This window comes from Panicum virgatum, chromosome 1K (genome assembly GCF_016808335.1).
Source record: "Panicum virgatum strain AP13 chromosome 1K, P.virgatum_v5, whole genome shotgun sequence".
In the NCBI taxonomy this organism is placed as follows: Eukaryota; Viridiplantae; Streptophyta; class Magnoliopsida; order Poales; family Poaceae; genus Panicum; species Panicum virgatum.
In genome coordinates this window covers 54,574,875-54,590,293 of record NC_053136.1, presented here as the reverse complement: position 1 = coordinate 54,590,293, position 15,419 = coordinate 54,574,875, and the positions used below count along the sequence as shown (strand labels likewise).

The 15,419-nt window shown below is 43.2% G+C and overlaps 2 protein-coding genes across 3 annotated transcripts; both read left to right on the top strand.

The window, feature by feature from the left end:
* The first annotated feature begins 1,786 nt into the window (after window positions 1–1,786).
* Window positions 1,787–4,235, top strand: LOC120645069. The gene is made up of 7 exons (XM_039921815.1): window positions 1,787–2,059; window positions 2,682–2,984; window positions 3,080–3,123; window positions 3,205–3,267; window positions 3,369–3,501; window positions 3,589–3,640; window positions 3,728–4,235. The coding sequence occupies exons 1-6, from the start codon at window positions 1,933–1,935 to the stop codon at window positions 3,621–3,623; spliced, it is 705 nt and encodes a 234-aa protein (XP_039777749.1). The 5' UTR covers window positions 1,787–1,932; the 3' UTR covers window positions 3,624–3,640; window positions 3,728–4,235.
* A 212-nt stretch (window positions 4,236–4,447) lies between these two features.
* On the top strand, window positions 4,448–13,481 carry LOC120645050 (serine/threonine-protein kinase VPS15-like). 2 transcript variants are annotated; one of them, XM_039921803.1, is made up of 12 exons: window positions 4,448–4,986; window positions 5,085–5,159; window positions 5,507–5,629; window positions 5,818–5,898; window positions 5,995–6,155; window positions 6,676–6,755; window positions 7,504–7,609; window positions 8,970–9,146; window positions 9,229–12,117; window positions 12,399–12,634; window positions 12,730–12,865; window positions 13,009–13,481. In XM_039921803.1, exons 3-12 carry the CDS (start codon window positions 5,614–5,616, stop codon window positions 13,186–13,188), a joined length of 4,062 nt encoding a protein of 1,353 aa, XP_039777737.1. In that variant the 5' UTR covers window positions 4,448–4,986; window positions 5,085–5,159; window positions 5,507–5,613; the 3' UTR covers window positions 13,189–13,481. The 2 variants fall into 2 exon arrangements, with proteins under 2 accessions (XP_039777737.1, XP_039777734.1); XM_039921800.1 differs by having other exon boundaries at window positions 4,588–4,986; window positions 5,853–5,898.
* Window positions 13,482–15,419: the final 1,938 nt, after the last annotated feature.

Below are 15,419 nucleotides of genomic sequence, written 5' to 3'. Positions count from 1 at the left end.
CGGCCTTGAGGCCCTCGAGAAGCAGAGCTTTTCCTCTGCCCTGAGGCCTTGGCTCTTCAAAGCAGCCCCCCCACGGGCCAGAAGAAGTTGATCAGATGATGCACCCCGCATCAACATGTGTGTGGCCGGCTACACCGGCGACGGCATGACGCTGACGTGCACATCGATCACTCAGGTCCCATCAGGTTATCGAAAGCGATCCTGCGATGACGGGACTCGGGACGGGCATGATATCCAGGGAGGATTCACTTCGCCACGGCAGCCGGCATGTGCCCACGTCGCCGCCGCGCGCTGCAAGGGACATCAGGTGAAACCCCCCGGGCCCCGGCCGCAATCGCTGCAGCTGGCTGGGCTGATTGGCCCGCCCGCCTGCTTGGCATGGATCGCCAGCCAGCGGGCCGGCCGGCGAGCAGCACCTGCCGCGTCGCAGCTCTCTCGACGCCATCCGTGGTGGACACGCGGGGTGCGTGCTCGTGAGCCTTGGTCGCGGGTCTGGCTGTGCATTTCGCAGGCGGGGTGGAGACGGTTCGTTCAGGGTCCCGAACTCTGATCGAAAGCTGCTGCATTTGCTCTGTCTCTGTGTATTTGAATTCTGATCGTGACGCTTGTTCAGTTTGATTCCTTCTCATACCAAATCATTGCTCTTACAATTCGTCACATTTGTATTGATCGATCAACTGGTTTATCTGATGTTCTGAGCACGATGTTTCTTTCTCTCTCTCTCTCTCTACTTCCAATCAGTTGGAGTGTAGGGGAGAAACCGGTCCGTTCATGATCCAATCCTCGCTCCTACCCAGCTCACTTTTTGCAGCAGGAGCAGATGGATACGACATGAGGCACACAAGGACTCATCGATCTGTTGCTCTTGCTCCTTTGAGATGGTGGGGCAGTCAAAATTTAGTGCCTCCAAGGATAAGGCCTAGCTGCTGGCTGCGGTCCTTTTGTGATCTTGCTGCCCTAAGATTTTGCGGGGACATATGGCTGAGAGAGACAGGGGAGGAATCACGCATGATGTGTTTCTTCAGTGTGTGTGGGACACAGCCAAAGCATCCCTTGTGCTCCTGTCTCCTACTCTGCTGCCATTGTCTCCATTGCCGCTCCCCCTTGAGAGAAACAATATCGCTCGAGAGAGATTAATTTCAGCTTTTTTTGTCACCTTTTGATGTGTGATCAAGAAATGTCAGTTGTCACTTGGCAGCAAGCCGCTGCCTTTCAACTCTCTGTCAATTCCTATGTTGTATATAAACATCTTCCGATTTTTACTTTCAGCTCATTTCACATACAGGCGTACTTCCAACAAAAATGTACTCCCTCCGTTCCAAACTATAAGATATCCTAAGAATCTTGGAGAGTCAAAGCAATATCAAGTTTGACTAATATAAAAATTTATGATATCAAATTGATGTACTACAAAAAAAATAACTAATAAAAAATCTAATGGTACTTAGTTTATATAATAAATGTCATTAGTCCATTATATAAATTTGGTCAAACATAAAAACTTTGACTCTCCAAGATTGTTGGAATATCTTATAATTTGGAACGGAGGGAGTAACACATAATAGTTTTTTTCTTTACGAAGACGAGTGGAATAATTTTTTTTCTCAAAAAACGAGTGGAATAAATGGAAAGAAAAAGAAAGCAGCCTGGGCCGATGTATATGGGCCAACTTGGGCTCGCTTGGCTAAAACATCGGGCCGTAAGATTTTTGAGTGGAACGTTTCATTCCCCACAGGCCACAGGCCACAGCCGCAGCAGGCCCGCAGCAAACCCCCCACGCGGACGCGGCCACGCCACTCTTCTCCGACCTCGACGGCGTGCCCGCTGCCGCGGTTCGAAAATTTCCCCTTCTCGAGGGTTTCTCTCCTCCCCCCAAATCTCCCTCCACATCCCTCCGCGTCGCGAGATCCTGCTTGCAGAGGAGCCGACGCGATGCCGCCGAGGAGGCGGCGGCGAGCCCCCGCCAAACCGCAGTCGCAGCTGGATCCGCAGCAGCAGGAGTCTCCAGGCGCGGGCGCGCCGTTGGAGGAGCGGCTGGCGTGGGACAGCCTCCAAGAAAGTACGGCAACCCAAACCCCTCCCTCCCCCCTCATCTGTGCTAGGGGAATGCACAAAATTTTGGTCCTTGATTGATGCATCTTGCAAGCATATCATCTGGCCATGCTTTCTGTATGTTGGGCAAAACTAGGGTGCGAATGATTTCGTTGCTCTGAAGTATATGTATATTATTTCGCAGTAGCTGTAGTGCTTACCTGCTGATTAACTAGAATTGGTGGAACTCGTGGCACTGTTTCTCAGGAGCTCTTATTGGCAGCAACGATCCACTGCTAAAATGAGCTAACTATTAGAGTTTGTAGACTGAAGAATCAACTGATCCTAACAAAATAGAAAAACCTGATGGTAGGTTAAACGTGGAAGTCTTCTCTGCAGTACCGCAGAGAGACTTGTGCCCACTGACGTGTGGGGCTGAGTGCCGTGTTAAACTTTTTAATTTTTTAGTTCTGCAGATTTAAAAGAGCAGCTTCAAATTATGGTTCCTAAAAATCCTGCTGAGGTGATAACTGTTTTCTTGGTCTATCAGGAATGCATGGCATAAATGCACTGTTCAATGTTCACTGCATTTTGAATTCTTATGCAATGATAATCATTCCAAATCACTAACCCAGAGTTCTAATAAACAGGTGAGCGCCGGATTACTGCCATCAAAGCGATAAAAGATGCAGAGGCTGGGAACATACGTTCTCAGTTGCAACTACTGCGGTCCTATTTTTCCAAGGAACAACTAGAGGCAAATGCCTTGGAATATTTTAAGGAGAACTTGCCCAATTTATCTATTGTCCCTAATGAAAAATGTGATGTGCTTGAGTTGAAATGGAATGATGGCGACAAATGCATACTTGGAGACTTTATAGATGATAAGATTCTGCAAGCCTCGATTGCATCATTGCCAACTGCTGGCGGCCTTCAATTCCCAGGGGATTCAGGTCCGGCCATGTTATCTTCCTACTAATGGTTTAATTACTTTATGGGAACCAGCCAGTAGCAGCCTGCTAAAACGATTTTGTCACCGCATATGCAGTTGGGAAGGACTTCTACAGGCGCACTAGCAGTTTCAGCGATTTTGTAAGTATTTATGTGTGTACTATCACCAGATGTTTCTGCTCTACCCTTCATTACTCTTATCGGTGTTTGCTGTTTCTGAAGGCTTGGAGTGAAATACCTGAAGGGCAAATGGCAGGAACATCAGATGCTTTTCAGACACCTGGGGTATGCGTGTTTCTTTTTTCCAGTTTACACATCTGGTAAAACATTGTATTAATAATACATTGCAATCTCACCTTTTGTTTTTAAACATAATGCTTTGACAGGCTGTGAGTAACCGGCTGTCCTTCGGCATGACCCCTAAAACCGTAAGGTTACCCAAGAATGGCGAGATGCTCTTATCTGTGCACGGTTCACCTCTTGGGGTCTACAAAGAAGAAAATCTAGCAGCTATTCAGGGTATTCAGCATGTTCTCTTGCTAATTTTCCTGTACCAGAAGCCTCATTTGGTGTTTTCCTGTCAAGTAATCATTTTTCTTCTTCCAGAATCTGGTAATGGAGATGAAGATGCTCCCTGCTGATAGCACTAGATGTACCAGTAAGAAAGTTGTGTGATTTATCGATTAATTACTGCAGCGACACACATATGACTATATGAGGAGGTTGATCATTATTTATATTGCAGGGTGTTGCCAGTAAGAAAGTTCTTGACAATAACTGTAGGCATTGCTGATCAAGATCCTGATATTTGTTCTCTGTTAACAAATTGTGCGGCGCTGCCACCGTGTGGCTACCAATGGTATGGCACCCATATCTTAAGGAGTGAAGCTGACAACCACCGTTGAAGTATCTCTAATCTCTTGGTTACTAGAGCATGTATTGGATAACCAATGGCAGTAACTGATAGACTGATTGTGAAAGAACCTCAGTTGTTATTGGCGCCTCGCTACTAAGTGTACCCTGAATTCAGTGTATTTAGGTCACTCTGTAATTTGTTCCAAAAAAGAACCTGTAATTTGAATTTGATGAACCCCAGTTGTAGGATGCCGGCTTCTTTCAGCAGAAATTGCGCTTTCAGCAGTGTTGTTGCTGGTTTGCCGCCAGAGGTGGGCAGAGACAGTTCTAGGGCTCCGTGCTGGCTTGTTTCAACCAGACGTGTTTATAACTTCATATATATATGATTTATTTATGAACTGAGACAAGTTAATCCTATCTTAGGCATGGGCTCTCCCTTGTGTGCAGTTCCAGGCATAGGCATGAACTGAGACATGAGTTGTTTCGTGCTGGTGCTGTCCCCCATCTTCCCGTTCCCATTCATCCAGTACAGACCGGAACGGAAGACGTTCCCGTGCCAACCCCAGAAACTATCCGTTGTATGTCTCGTATGGTATCCAGGTCCCAGGAAGGATCGGATCATCGGAACAGAACTCGTTTCCCATCGACGCGAACCAGGACTCCAGGACGGCCAAGGCACCCGCTGACGCGCAGCAATAGCAATCCTAAATCCTAATCCTATACCTCGAAGTCCCGATCCGCACGGATACGCATACGCACGCACGCACGCAAACGGGGTCAGCGTGTTGGAGCCCAACACACACAGCAGACTGACCCGATCGATCGCCTACGCCCCACGCAACGCCACGACGCACCCGCGAAGCGAGAAGCGAAGCGAAGCAAACCCCAGACGCCGGCGAGCCGCGGCCCCGGCGGCGGGGAGGTAGGAGGAGGAGGCCGGCCGCCGTGATGGGGAATAAGATCGCGCGGACGACGCAGGCGTCGGCGACGGAGTACTACCTCCACGACCTGCCGTCCACCTACAACCTCGTGCTCCTCGATGTCGTCAGCCGCGGCCGCTGCCTCAAGTCCGTCCGCTGCAAGCACGACGAGGGGCTGCTCCTCGTCAAGGTCTACTTCAAGCGCGCCGGCGAGCCCATCGACCTCAAGGTAACTGCGGCTACTGGCCTGTCTCCTGGCGCCCCTCGCGAATCCCTTCGGATTTGGTCCCCGGATCGTGCCATGAGATCTCGCTGATGGTTTCGCAGGAGCACGAGCGGAGGCTGGAGCGGATTAGGAACGCGCTCAAGGGGATCGAGGGCTCCCACGTATGGCCCTTCCAGGTGGGGATTCCGTGCTTAGGGCTTTCGGTCGAGATGCTAGTTAAATTTCGCCTGTATGCTGGACCTTATGAGCAGGATCGATTAGTAATGCGCACCATTACATGTTTTAAGAGAAAATATTAGTTTGGGTTTAGTGGATTTTTTTCATCCCATGTACTGTTTTTTGTTTTTAGCAATATAAGTTGGTTTCAGTGTGTTTTAAGTTATATATATTTGGGGCTATTATAGACTGCGATGCCAGGATCTCTGGTTCAATTAAGCCCCGATGAAAAGTTAGATCTATCATGAATCAATGATGTACATTTCATCCAAGTTGACATGGTGCATCGGCTTCCGCTGTTGTTCAGGTTTGGCTACAAACAGATAAGGCGGCATATCTCCTGAGACAGTACTTCTTCAACAACCTGCACGATCGACTGAGTACACGCCCTTTCCTCAGTCAGATTGCGAAGAAATGGCTTGCTTTTCAGGTGCCACCACCTTTTTTTTGTGTGTGTTGGGTGACTACCAATATTTCTAAAGGCATAGAAGTTGTTCCTCCTGGTGGCTCTAGCCCATAGGGAGTCATGTATTCTCCCGGCTAAGTGCTGATATGAATATTATGCTAAAATTAGTTGGGGCATATAAGAGTCATTCTTTATTTTTCTTTCCTTTCCAGAGATGGTTGTCGACTTAGATCATTTGGTTGTGCAGTTAATCCATGCAGTGGAGCAGAGCCATAGTAAGGGAGTTTGCCATGGTGAGTTGCATTGGCAGTAAAATATTTTGACTGTTAATTTCTCACTTATTATTATTATTATTATTATTATTATTATTATTATTATTTTGTGGTCAGGTGACATAAAATGTGAGAATGTGCTCGTTACTTCTTGGAATTGGCTATATCTCACGGACTTTGCATCTTTCAAGCCAACTTATATTCCACTTGATGACCCATCTGATTATTCATTCTACTTTGACACTGGAGGAAGGCGAAGGTGCTATCTGGCACCTGAAGTAAGTTCTGCAATCCAATTGCTCAAAATTTATATGCTCCTTTTTGTTCTTTCTGTGGAAACAGGTAGGTGTTTCTGGGAAAGTTCATAACCATTGATTGCGCATAGTTAGTCGCAGTCTGTTTATTTTTTATGTGTTCTCTTTTTATAAAATACAACTTACTCTGGTACATAGGTGTAATTGCAAGATCATGAAAGTTAAACTAGCACTAAGCGTATGTGTTAAAATTTAAGACTGGTTGCAGTGAAGGCCTCATTTATTTACTTTCATTCTCACCATTTTGATGTTATGTGTTTTTTGTTGGTGCTATTTGTCACACTGCATCCTGAAACCTGCTATTGCTAGTTGTTAATGGGGATGCTGCTATGTAGTGTTTTCTGTAGAAGGAAAACATTCATATTATGGTGTGATCTTGTCAAAGTCTGAAATTTGTTTTGTTACTTTTGTGGTACATATTTTATCTAACATTACTAATTTTGATGCTTATCTTCTGTTTTGTGGACGAACCCAATTTACCCAGAGATTCTATGAACATGGTGGGGAGTCCCAAGTTGCAGCAGATGCACCTCTGCAGCCATCTATGGATATATTTTCTCTCGGGTATGCTTCACATTCATGCCTTTTTTTGGTCATTTTTAAGAGTAAGTTTTGGTTCATTTTCGACTTTGTTAACCTGGCATGACTATATGCTTTCCTTGTCATATGAATAGTTTCCCTACGAGTATGTTTTGCTTGGACGTGCTAGTTTCATCTCATGGGTTATTTTGCCATGTGTTTGGCAAGTGGGAACATTATTTTCTGTTCAGATGAAAGATGATGATTATCGGAAGGCATTTCTCATAAGTTAGTGCACAAAATCTGTTTAATAAACAATATAAGCGACATCATTTTATTTCTTGATCTGAGACAGGCTTGGACAATACACAGCTTTACTATCAACTGGGGAACAACTTGGAAATATTTTGGATTCTTTTGGGGCTTCATGTTTATTCATAAATATCATGTTGATTATCTCAGTTATTTGCATGTCTTAAGCACAATTAGTTAGGATTCGTATTGTTGACTTTTCTTTCAAAATTGAACTTTAGGATATAGGAGCTCTCCTACCCTTGTTTTTTCAATATCAAGTGTTTTCACATCTCATTCGTATTCAGCTTCATGAACTGTAGATCAGATCCAAAAAGTAGATTAGTGGTTGAAATAACTCTGGATTGAAAACATGAATTTTGCAAATTTCTCTTCAGCTTCGCATTTTTCAGCAGTGATTAGAATTCTGCACTCACATAACTGCATTTTCTTTTTAAAATATGTTGATCATTCAACAGAATATTGTGTATCTTCTTTCCAGGTGCGTTGTTGCTGAACTTTTCCTTAACGGCCAGCCACTTTTTGAGTATTCACAACTTCTGTCTTATCGGCGTGGTCAGTATGACCCCACAAATGCTCTAGAAAAGGTTTTTATGTTGTTCCTTTGCTCTTCTTGAACAGTTTAACCCTTCATTATGAATCATTGTAATGTTTGTATTCTTCTAACATTTAATCTTTTACTGCATTTCGGCCACTTACCTCTGAGCAACTATATACTCTTTCAGTTGCGAAATGAGTGTCTGCACATTCATATCTGATGGGACTTCAGTAGATATAGGTCATTCTGTCAAAACACTTATAATAGATTGGTCTTTTCTTACATATTCACACTTTGCCAAATTTCTTGTATTTTTTTAGCTAGTTGGCAAGATCAATGTTGGAATGCTTGTTACACATGATTTTAGATGCTATATCTGCACAAATATTTCATTCCGTCCTAAAAGGTTAAAGCTGAACTGTTCATACCTCTTAGGCCTCAGAGAAGTACCTACATAGCCTATTGAACGATGGTATCATTAAGAAGATCAGTATGGATATATTCAAGTGATAGTAGACCCTTCAACTTAAAGGAGCTTTCATTAGCTAAAATCTTTGCATAACTTAATGCAGCAATCCTAGATGAGCAAATTCATGATAAATCTCATATTCATGATTGCTGTTATATGAGTTAGTGTTGTATCAATTTAAAAATCTTTGTATCCATGAGCCAGTAGATCTCAAGTAAGCCATTTGCAACTACTTGTGCATTTCTAACACTGCCAAATGCAAATAAAATAGGACATAATCTACTTCAGCATGCCTTATATTCAAGGTTCTAAAAAACGCTAGACGCTAGGCGAACGCTTGTCTATTGTTTAGAGTTTTTTGTGATTAAACGTAGATTGAACATGATTAAACGTGTGTTGTGATTAAACGACACTGTGATTAAACGCAACGCTTGGCCACCGTTCAGCGTTTAATCAAGATTAAACGATGTTTAAAAACGTTTTTTAGAACACTGCTTATATTACGTCTGTACTCCAGTATTATGTTAGAAGGACCAGAATGAGACAGGTATTCACAGACCTAATCAGTGAAAAAAAATGAAATTGATTTGAGTTGCACTTTTTTCAGGTTTGCGATTTATTTGTGAAAATTTTGTACTTGTAAAAGATGCATGTAGAAAGGAAGCCTGTGTTTTTTTTGCTTGTAAGCATGCTTTCATTTGCACACCTTATCGTCATCTGTGTTTTTTTTTGCTTGTAAGCATGCTTTCATTTGCACACCTTATCGTCATCTGTGTTTTTTTTTGCTTGTAAGCATGCTTTCATTTGCACACCTTATCGTCATCATGGATTTTCCTTACTGATGTTGCTGCTGTTTCCTAATTTTGTGTGACTAGAGGATTGTTGGATTCCATTTAGATATTACCTACTCAAAGCTGCTAAAATGAACTTGTGCTTGCAGATACAAGATTCCGGTATTCGTGACATGATACTTCACATGATCCAGTTGGATCCCAAAAAAAGGCTACCATGTCGAAGCTATCTGCAAAAATATGAATCTGTTGTGTTCCCATTTTATTTTTCGAACTTTCTGCACAAGTTCTTCGCAGATATTGTTCCACTTGACTCAGATGCCAGGGTAAGGACCATTCTAGTTTCTAGGTGCCTCTGGTTTCCTCTCTACTGCTGGAAAAATTACTAAACGTAATTTCTCTTTGCAGGTTGAGAAGACTCAAGACAATTTTGAAAAGATACTTGAAATGATGATGGGCAGCTCAACAATTGAACAAATTGAGAGATCCACATCGTCTCAGCATACTGAACCATCTGGGAGAAAAGGCATGGGAAGGAAAATTTTAAACTTACCAGGAGATTCTAAAAAAAACACATCTGTAGTTAAGAAACATACACCTGTAGACCATCAACATATTGCTGGAGATATCAATTTCCTCCTCAAAGAAGTGGAGAACAGGACCAATAGCACAAGCACAATGGTCACAAAAGACATGGACCATATTAGGCCCTTGCAGCTAGTTAATCCAGCAGGAAGGGGAACTATAAGTGGTTTGATGGCCCAGAATAATGTTGTATCCCATGTGCAGAAGATCTCAAAGAGTAATTTATACTCCTTGGTAGCTAGTTATGATGGCCAATCAGATGCCTATAGCTTTGACATTTTTCAACAGACAGACTCCAAGGTGAGCTGTGAAGGCATGGTCTTACTTGCCTCATTACTCTGCTCGTGCATACGCAGTGTGAAAAAATCTGAGCTAAGAAGGGCCAGTCTCATTCTTCTGAAGTTTTCGTCCACATACATTGATGATGACAGTCGCTTACAGCTAGTGGTTCCCTATGTGATTGCGATGCTTTCAGATCCAGCTGCCATTGTCCGCTGCACTGCTTTGGAAACCTTATGTGATGTTCTTTGTCTTGTTCAAGACTTCCCTATCAGTGATGCAGCTATATTCCCTGAGTACATCCTCCCAATGCTCTCTTTGCTCCCTGATGATACAGAGGAGAGTGTTAGAGTTTGCTATGCTAGCAATATTCATAAGCTGGCTTTAACAGCTTATAGGTTCCTACTTCGTTCTCGTAGCATAGCTGATATTGGACCTCTGGATGAATCAGTGGTAGCTCCCATATCACAGTCTGCAGATTCACCAGTGAAGAAGCAAGATAAAATTTATGGCCAACTTGCAGAACTGAGGAAAAATATTTATGAAATAGTGCAAGATTTGGCAATGGGTCAAAAGCAGACACCTAATGTCCGCAGAGCTCTTCTGCAGGATATAGGTTATTTATGTTACTTCTTTGGGCACAAGCAAAGTAACGATTTTCTTCTTCCTATACTTCCAGCATTTCTGAATGACCATGATGAGCAGCTCCGTGCAGTTTTCTTTGGCCAAATTGTCTTTGTTTGCTATTTCATTGGTTCAAGGAGCGTTGAGGAATATCTTTTGCCATATCTTGAACAGGCACTAAGTGATGGTATGGAGGCTGTTCTTGTAAATGCACTTGATTGCTTGACTATGATGTGCAAAAGTGGTTATTTGAGGAAAAGAGTAATTGTTGGTCTATTGGGAAAGGCTCTCCCCCTACTTCGGTATCCAATCAATTGGGTTAAACGGTCTGCTTTAAGATTTGTTGCTGCTTGCAGTGAGAGCTTAGGGGCTGTTGATACTTATGTGCACCTTACTCCTCATCTAAGGCAGTTCCTACACAGGGAGTCACCTTCATTGTCTTCTGAAACTGCTCTTCTTTCATGCCTTAAGTCTCCTCTGCCCAAATCAATCTTCTACGAAGCTTTAGAGGATGCTCAGGACATGGGCGACATTTTACTGAAGGGTGGTGGCAAGAAAGAACTGATAGTACATGGTGGAAAATACCCTGGTAAAGTACAAAGTGGATCCTCAATGAATTTTGAAGATGTTGCACGATTGAAAGGCCCTAATGTTTTGAGCAATATATCTTTGGATATCAAAGATTCAGTTTCTCCTGACAAATCGTTATATTCTGGTTTTGCATTACATGCATCTGCTGGGAATAGTTCCTTTTATGACGGCTTATCTAAAGGAATACCATCATATTCTGTTTGTACTGATAAGCGAGGTTTAGGAGAAACACATGTGGTCCCTGATTCTTCGGTGTATAAAGCATCAATAAGGTTACCTTGGTTGGAACCCAACCGCCCAGGCGTGCAGACTAGAGATGATTATTTCAGTAGCAAGCGTCGAGATTTAAGCATCAATGATTCTATGAAGAGCAGTTCATCTTTGCAAGGGGATAGCATTCCAAAATCTGATACTGGAGGATTGCCGTCCTTTTCCAGATCAGCAATGAACCTGGAAACTGGATGGAAGCCTCGTGGAATTCTAGTGGCACATCTCCAGGAGCATCGCTCGTCTGTCAACGATATTGCCGTGTCAAATGATAATACCTTTTTTGTGACCGCGTCTGATGACTCAAGTGTCAAGATATGGGATACAAGAAGATTGGAAAAGGACATTGCCTTCAGATCTAGGTTAACGTACAGCATGGGTACTAGCCGAGCTCTATGTACGACAATGGTTCATGGTACTTCACAGATTGTTGTCGGTGCATGCGATGGAACACTGCACTTGTTTTCTGTTGATTGTGCACGCAGCGCTGGGAGTGTTGTGGAAAGGTATTCTGGTATTGTTGATGTAAAAAGGAATGATATTAAAGAAGGCGCAATTCTCAGTGTTGTGAATTGTTCAAGCGACAGCTTTAGCCCAACTATCCTTTTCAGCACCGAGCATTGTGGCATCCATAAATGGGATACAAGGACCAACTCAGAATCCTGGTCATTTAAATCATCACCCAAGGAGGGGTATATATCGGCCCTTGTTGTGGGCCAGTGTGGAAATTGGTTCATCTCAGGTTCTTCAAGAGGTGTCCTTACACTGTGGGATAATAGGTTTTTGCTGCCTGTTAACTCGTGGCACTATTCAACAATAAGCCCTATAGAGAAATTGTGCTTGCTTATACCTCCACCAAGCTCTTTATCTTCTGGAAGGCCATTGGTTTTTGTTGCCGCCGGCTGCAACGAAGTTTCCCTATGGAATGCTGAGAATGGAAGCTGTCACCAGGTAATAAAGTGTTTAGTAATAATTTGATGAGGTATGTTAGTAGAACATTTCACCATGCTTTATCATCATTTTATAGAGATTAATGCCATAATAGAATTCCTGACTTAAATCTGCTCCTGACACTGGAGACTTATACTGATCTTTCCATACCTTTTTAGCATTTCATCTTCCTTATGTCATGTTCTAAGAAGTGCTTGACCCGTTTAGAGAAGCAAACAACTAAACCATATGCCCGTATCTAATAGTACAGTTGCATCTTGAACATTCAACAAACTATGCAGGTATTTAGAACGGCAAGCACTGAGAATGAAGCTGTGATGCCAAAGGCACCATCAAGAACACTTAACAAGCCAAGCACCAAAGATGTAAGACGATCAGGCAATTATAAGTACAGAATCGATGAATTGAACGACCCACCTGTACGCCATCCAGGCATACGTTCTTTGCTTCCCTTACCTGGCGGTGATCTATTGACTGGAGGAACAGACTTGAAAATTCGTTACTGGGATCAAGCCAGGTTCAGTTTTATCTGTGCTACAGTCTTGCATCATTATTTCTTTTCCCTTCACCACCTGACATCATAATGTATTTTTACATTTGTCAATACTGAAGACCTGAGCAAAGCTTTTGTATTGCTGGTCCCTCGGCCAAAGAAGTCCGTTCAGCAAAAGGAGATATTTTGGAGAAAGCAGTTGGAAACGATGAGTGTTATGATATAAGATCCAGTTTTGGAGTACAAGTCGTGCAGGTAACCCTCTTTCCTTGTTGGATATTTCTTTCATCTAGCTTGCCCCGTCGTTTCCCAATAACCAGACAAATTCACCAGTCCGTGACTTAAACAAGGCGTGCTATGAACTGCTGATTCTTACAGACTTTTCCTGTTCTGTTCAGGAAATGTATAAACAGACTACCGCTGTGTCCGGTTTGACACCCAAGACACAGCTCGCGGTGGCAGCTGCAGACTCGGCCGGGTGCCACCGTGACGCAATACTTGCTTTGGCATCCTTCAATCTGTCGAGCCAGAGGTTGATATCAGCCAGCAGAGATGGAGTCGTCAAAGTATGGAAATAGCTGCTCCAGCGCTAAGATATCAAGCACCTGGCGCTGTACATATTAGGTCTGTGTTTAGTGCTTACACAGTACGTAGTTATTGCTGTACAGAAGATAATTTCGTTCAATACAAAATCAAAATTGACATGTACGCCTTGATCCGGTGTGATCTGTCCTATTGTTTGTTTTGCAACAGATTAAAAAATATACAATGAGAAAATAGATGGTAGGTAGTTATCCAACGAGTAATGACAATTATATAGGGCTCCAACCGATATTCTCCAATTTACAAAGAAGATTTGTAGGTGCTGTTATTTTGGAGAATAAAGGAACCGATCGGTAGTGTTGGGATTGTGATTTTTGGGAGATCCATATACAGGATCTTGTTGGAGGTTTAATGTCTATAGACAGTGTCTATACCGCCATATAAGCAAGACACTATGTTTAGAAACTACATCCCTCAATGCATAGTTTCTTCATATGGGTCAATAATTAATACTTACTCAATTATTCTCTATCATATCAATCAATCATATTTGTTATTTAGTTATTATGAGGACACTACTCTCTTTCAATACAAAATTTGCTAGTGTCTAGTGCATAGGTTCTTGTGTGGAAACCGGGTCTTGCATGAGACCCAGTTTTTTCATCTCCACTCTCTTATTTAATATAGTGCCATGTAAGCTAAACATTCTAGGTAGCAGTGTAATCAATGCTATGGACATCATCCTAGGTGGAGTTGGGGATGGTCTTATGAGGCATTGGGGACTGAAGTAGTTTAGTTGGATGGTTCTTTGCTTGTGGGGATGTGTTCTCTGTTCTGGGAGCCACAGCAGGCAGGCAAGGGCAAATCTTCCGTTGACCGGCCCCTTTCTCCCTTTGACCGCACCAGGCCTATGAAAGTATGAGCTGCAAGTGGTCCCAGGAACCTTTGATGGTGTGGGTCCTGGCTGATAAAGAGAGGGGAATTATGAGGTCATAGCCCCCCCCCCCCTCTTGAGCAATGAGCACATTGGTGTAACCGTGCATTTGTCATATTCAGCATTTGTTTATGGTCGAATCCAACTATAAACTATTTGTACACGCCAGCCAGTTCAAGAACATTTTGTCCACAGGTTTTGCATAATCATGTGCACTGTAGTGTGCAATAGGAATCCCCTAGAAACGAAATGCGTATGGGTTCGGGGATCCAGCTGTCAACTGAAGGTGTGTGTGAGTATGACCAAAGTGTTGCCTGAAGTAAGGAATCCCCTAGAAACGAAATGCATATGGGTTCGAAGAAGGTGATGAGAGCATTTACCAGAAATGTGAAAGGCGCGTTCACTGAACAAGAGAACCCACAAAAGGAGAGCTTGGATAGCTGGTATATAGCCATGCCTCCTAGAGTATGCCACTGTGCCTTTGTCAGATAAAGCACCTAAGCAAGTTTTCTTCTTTTTCTAGGGAATGATCTCGCTTTTACATGTTAATTTTGCAAAGTGATCAGCTTGTGATTACCAGAAAGAAGGTTCATAAACGAGAAATGGAGGCTAGCTATTCCAAAGCAGGTGAAGTAATCTAGACGCCGGTTGAAGTCGAGATGCTAGCTTGAGCTTGGGCACATGGTTCTGTACTTGTTTCCCTACTCTGCTCCATTTGCCGATGTGCGTAGATGCACAGCGAGGAAGTTTACGTCTGTCAGTCTCTGTACGCTCGCACACAAAAAGCTGATGATTCGAGACATGCAACGTCGCTATCTTTTCTATGGTGAGGCATCCGATGTCATCCATTTGTTTTCTCTTTACAACGCAACCATTCATATGCAGATGCTTCAGAAGATGAGCACAATGAGAATGTTCTGTCCAGTGTGCGTTATATTACGTGACTGTAACTTCACTTTTGTTTTATGGAAACTATTACAAGTGACTACTTGTGTCCCTCTACTACCGCAAATAGTTGAAGCTTCTGAGCATTGCTCTCGTGGAATTGGGAAATGCTATGCCCAATTGCTCAGAGAAATTGTAATTCTCGTCACTCGATTCCTTTTTATTATTGTTTTCTTGCCTCCCCTGGTCAATTCAGCAACCAACGAGCTTAGCTAGCTCCATGCATTCTCCATAAAGTGAGATGTATCCCTCTCTATGAAAATGGTGAGAGGTATCAGCACCACGAAAAGAGAACTGTAACAGTAGCGATAACTGAACGCACCAATGGCATCGTGTTGGATTGGAATGCCAGTGAAGGAAACCATGGGCATCATCAGCGCTCACTGC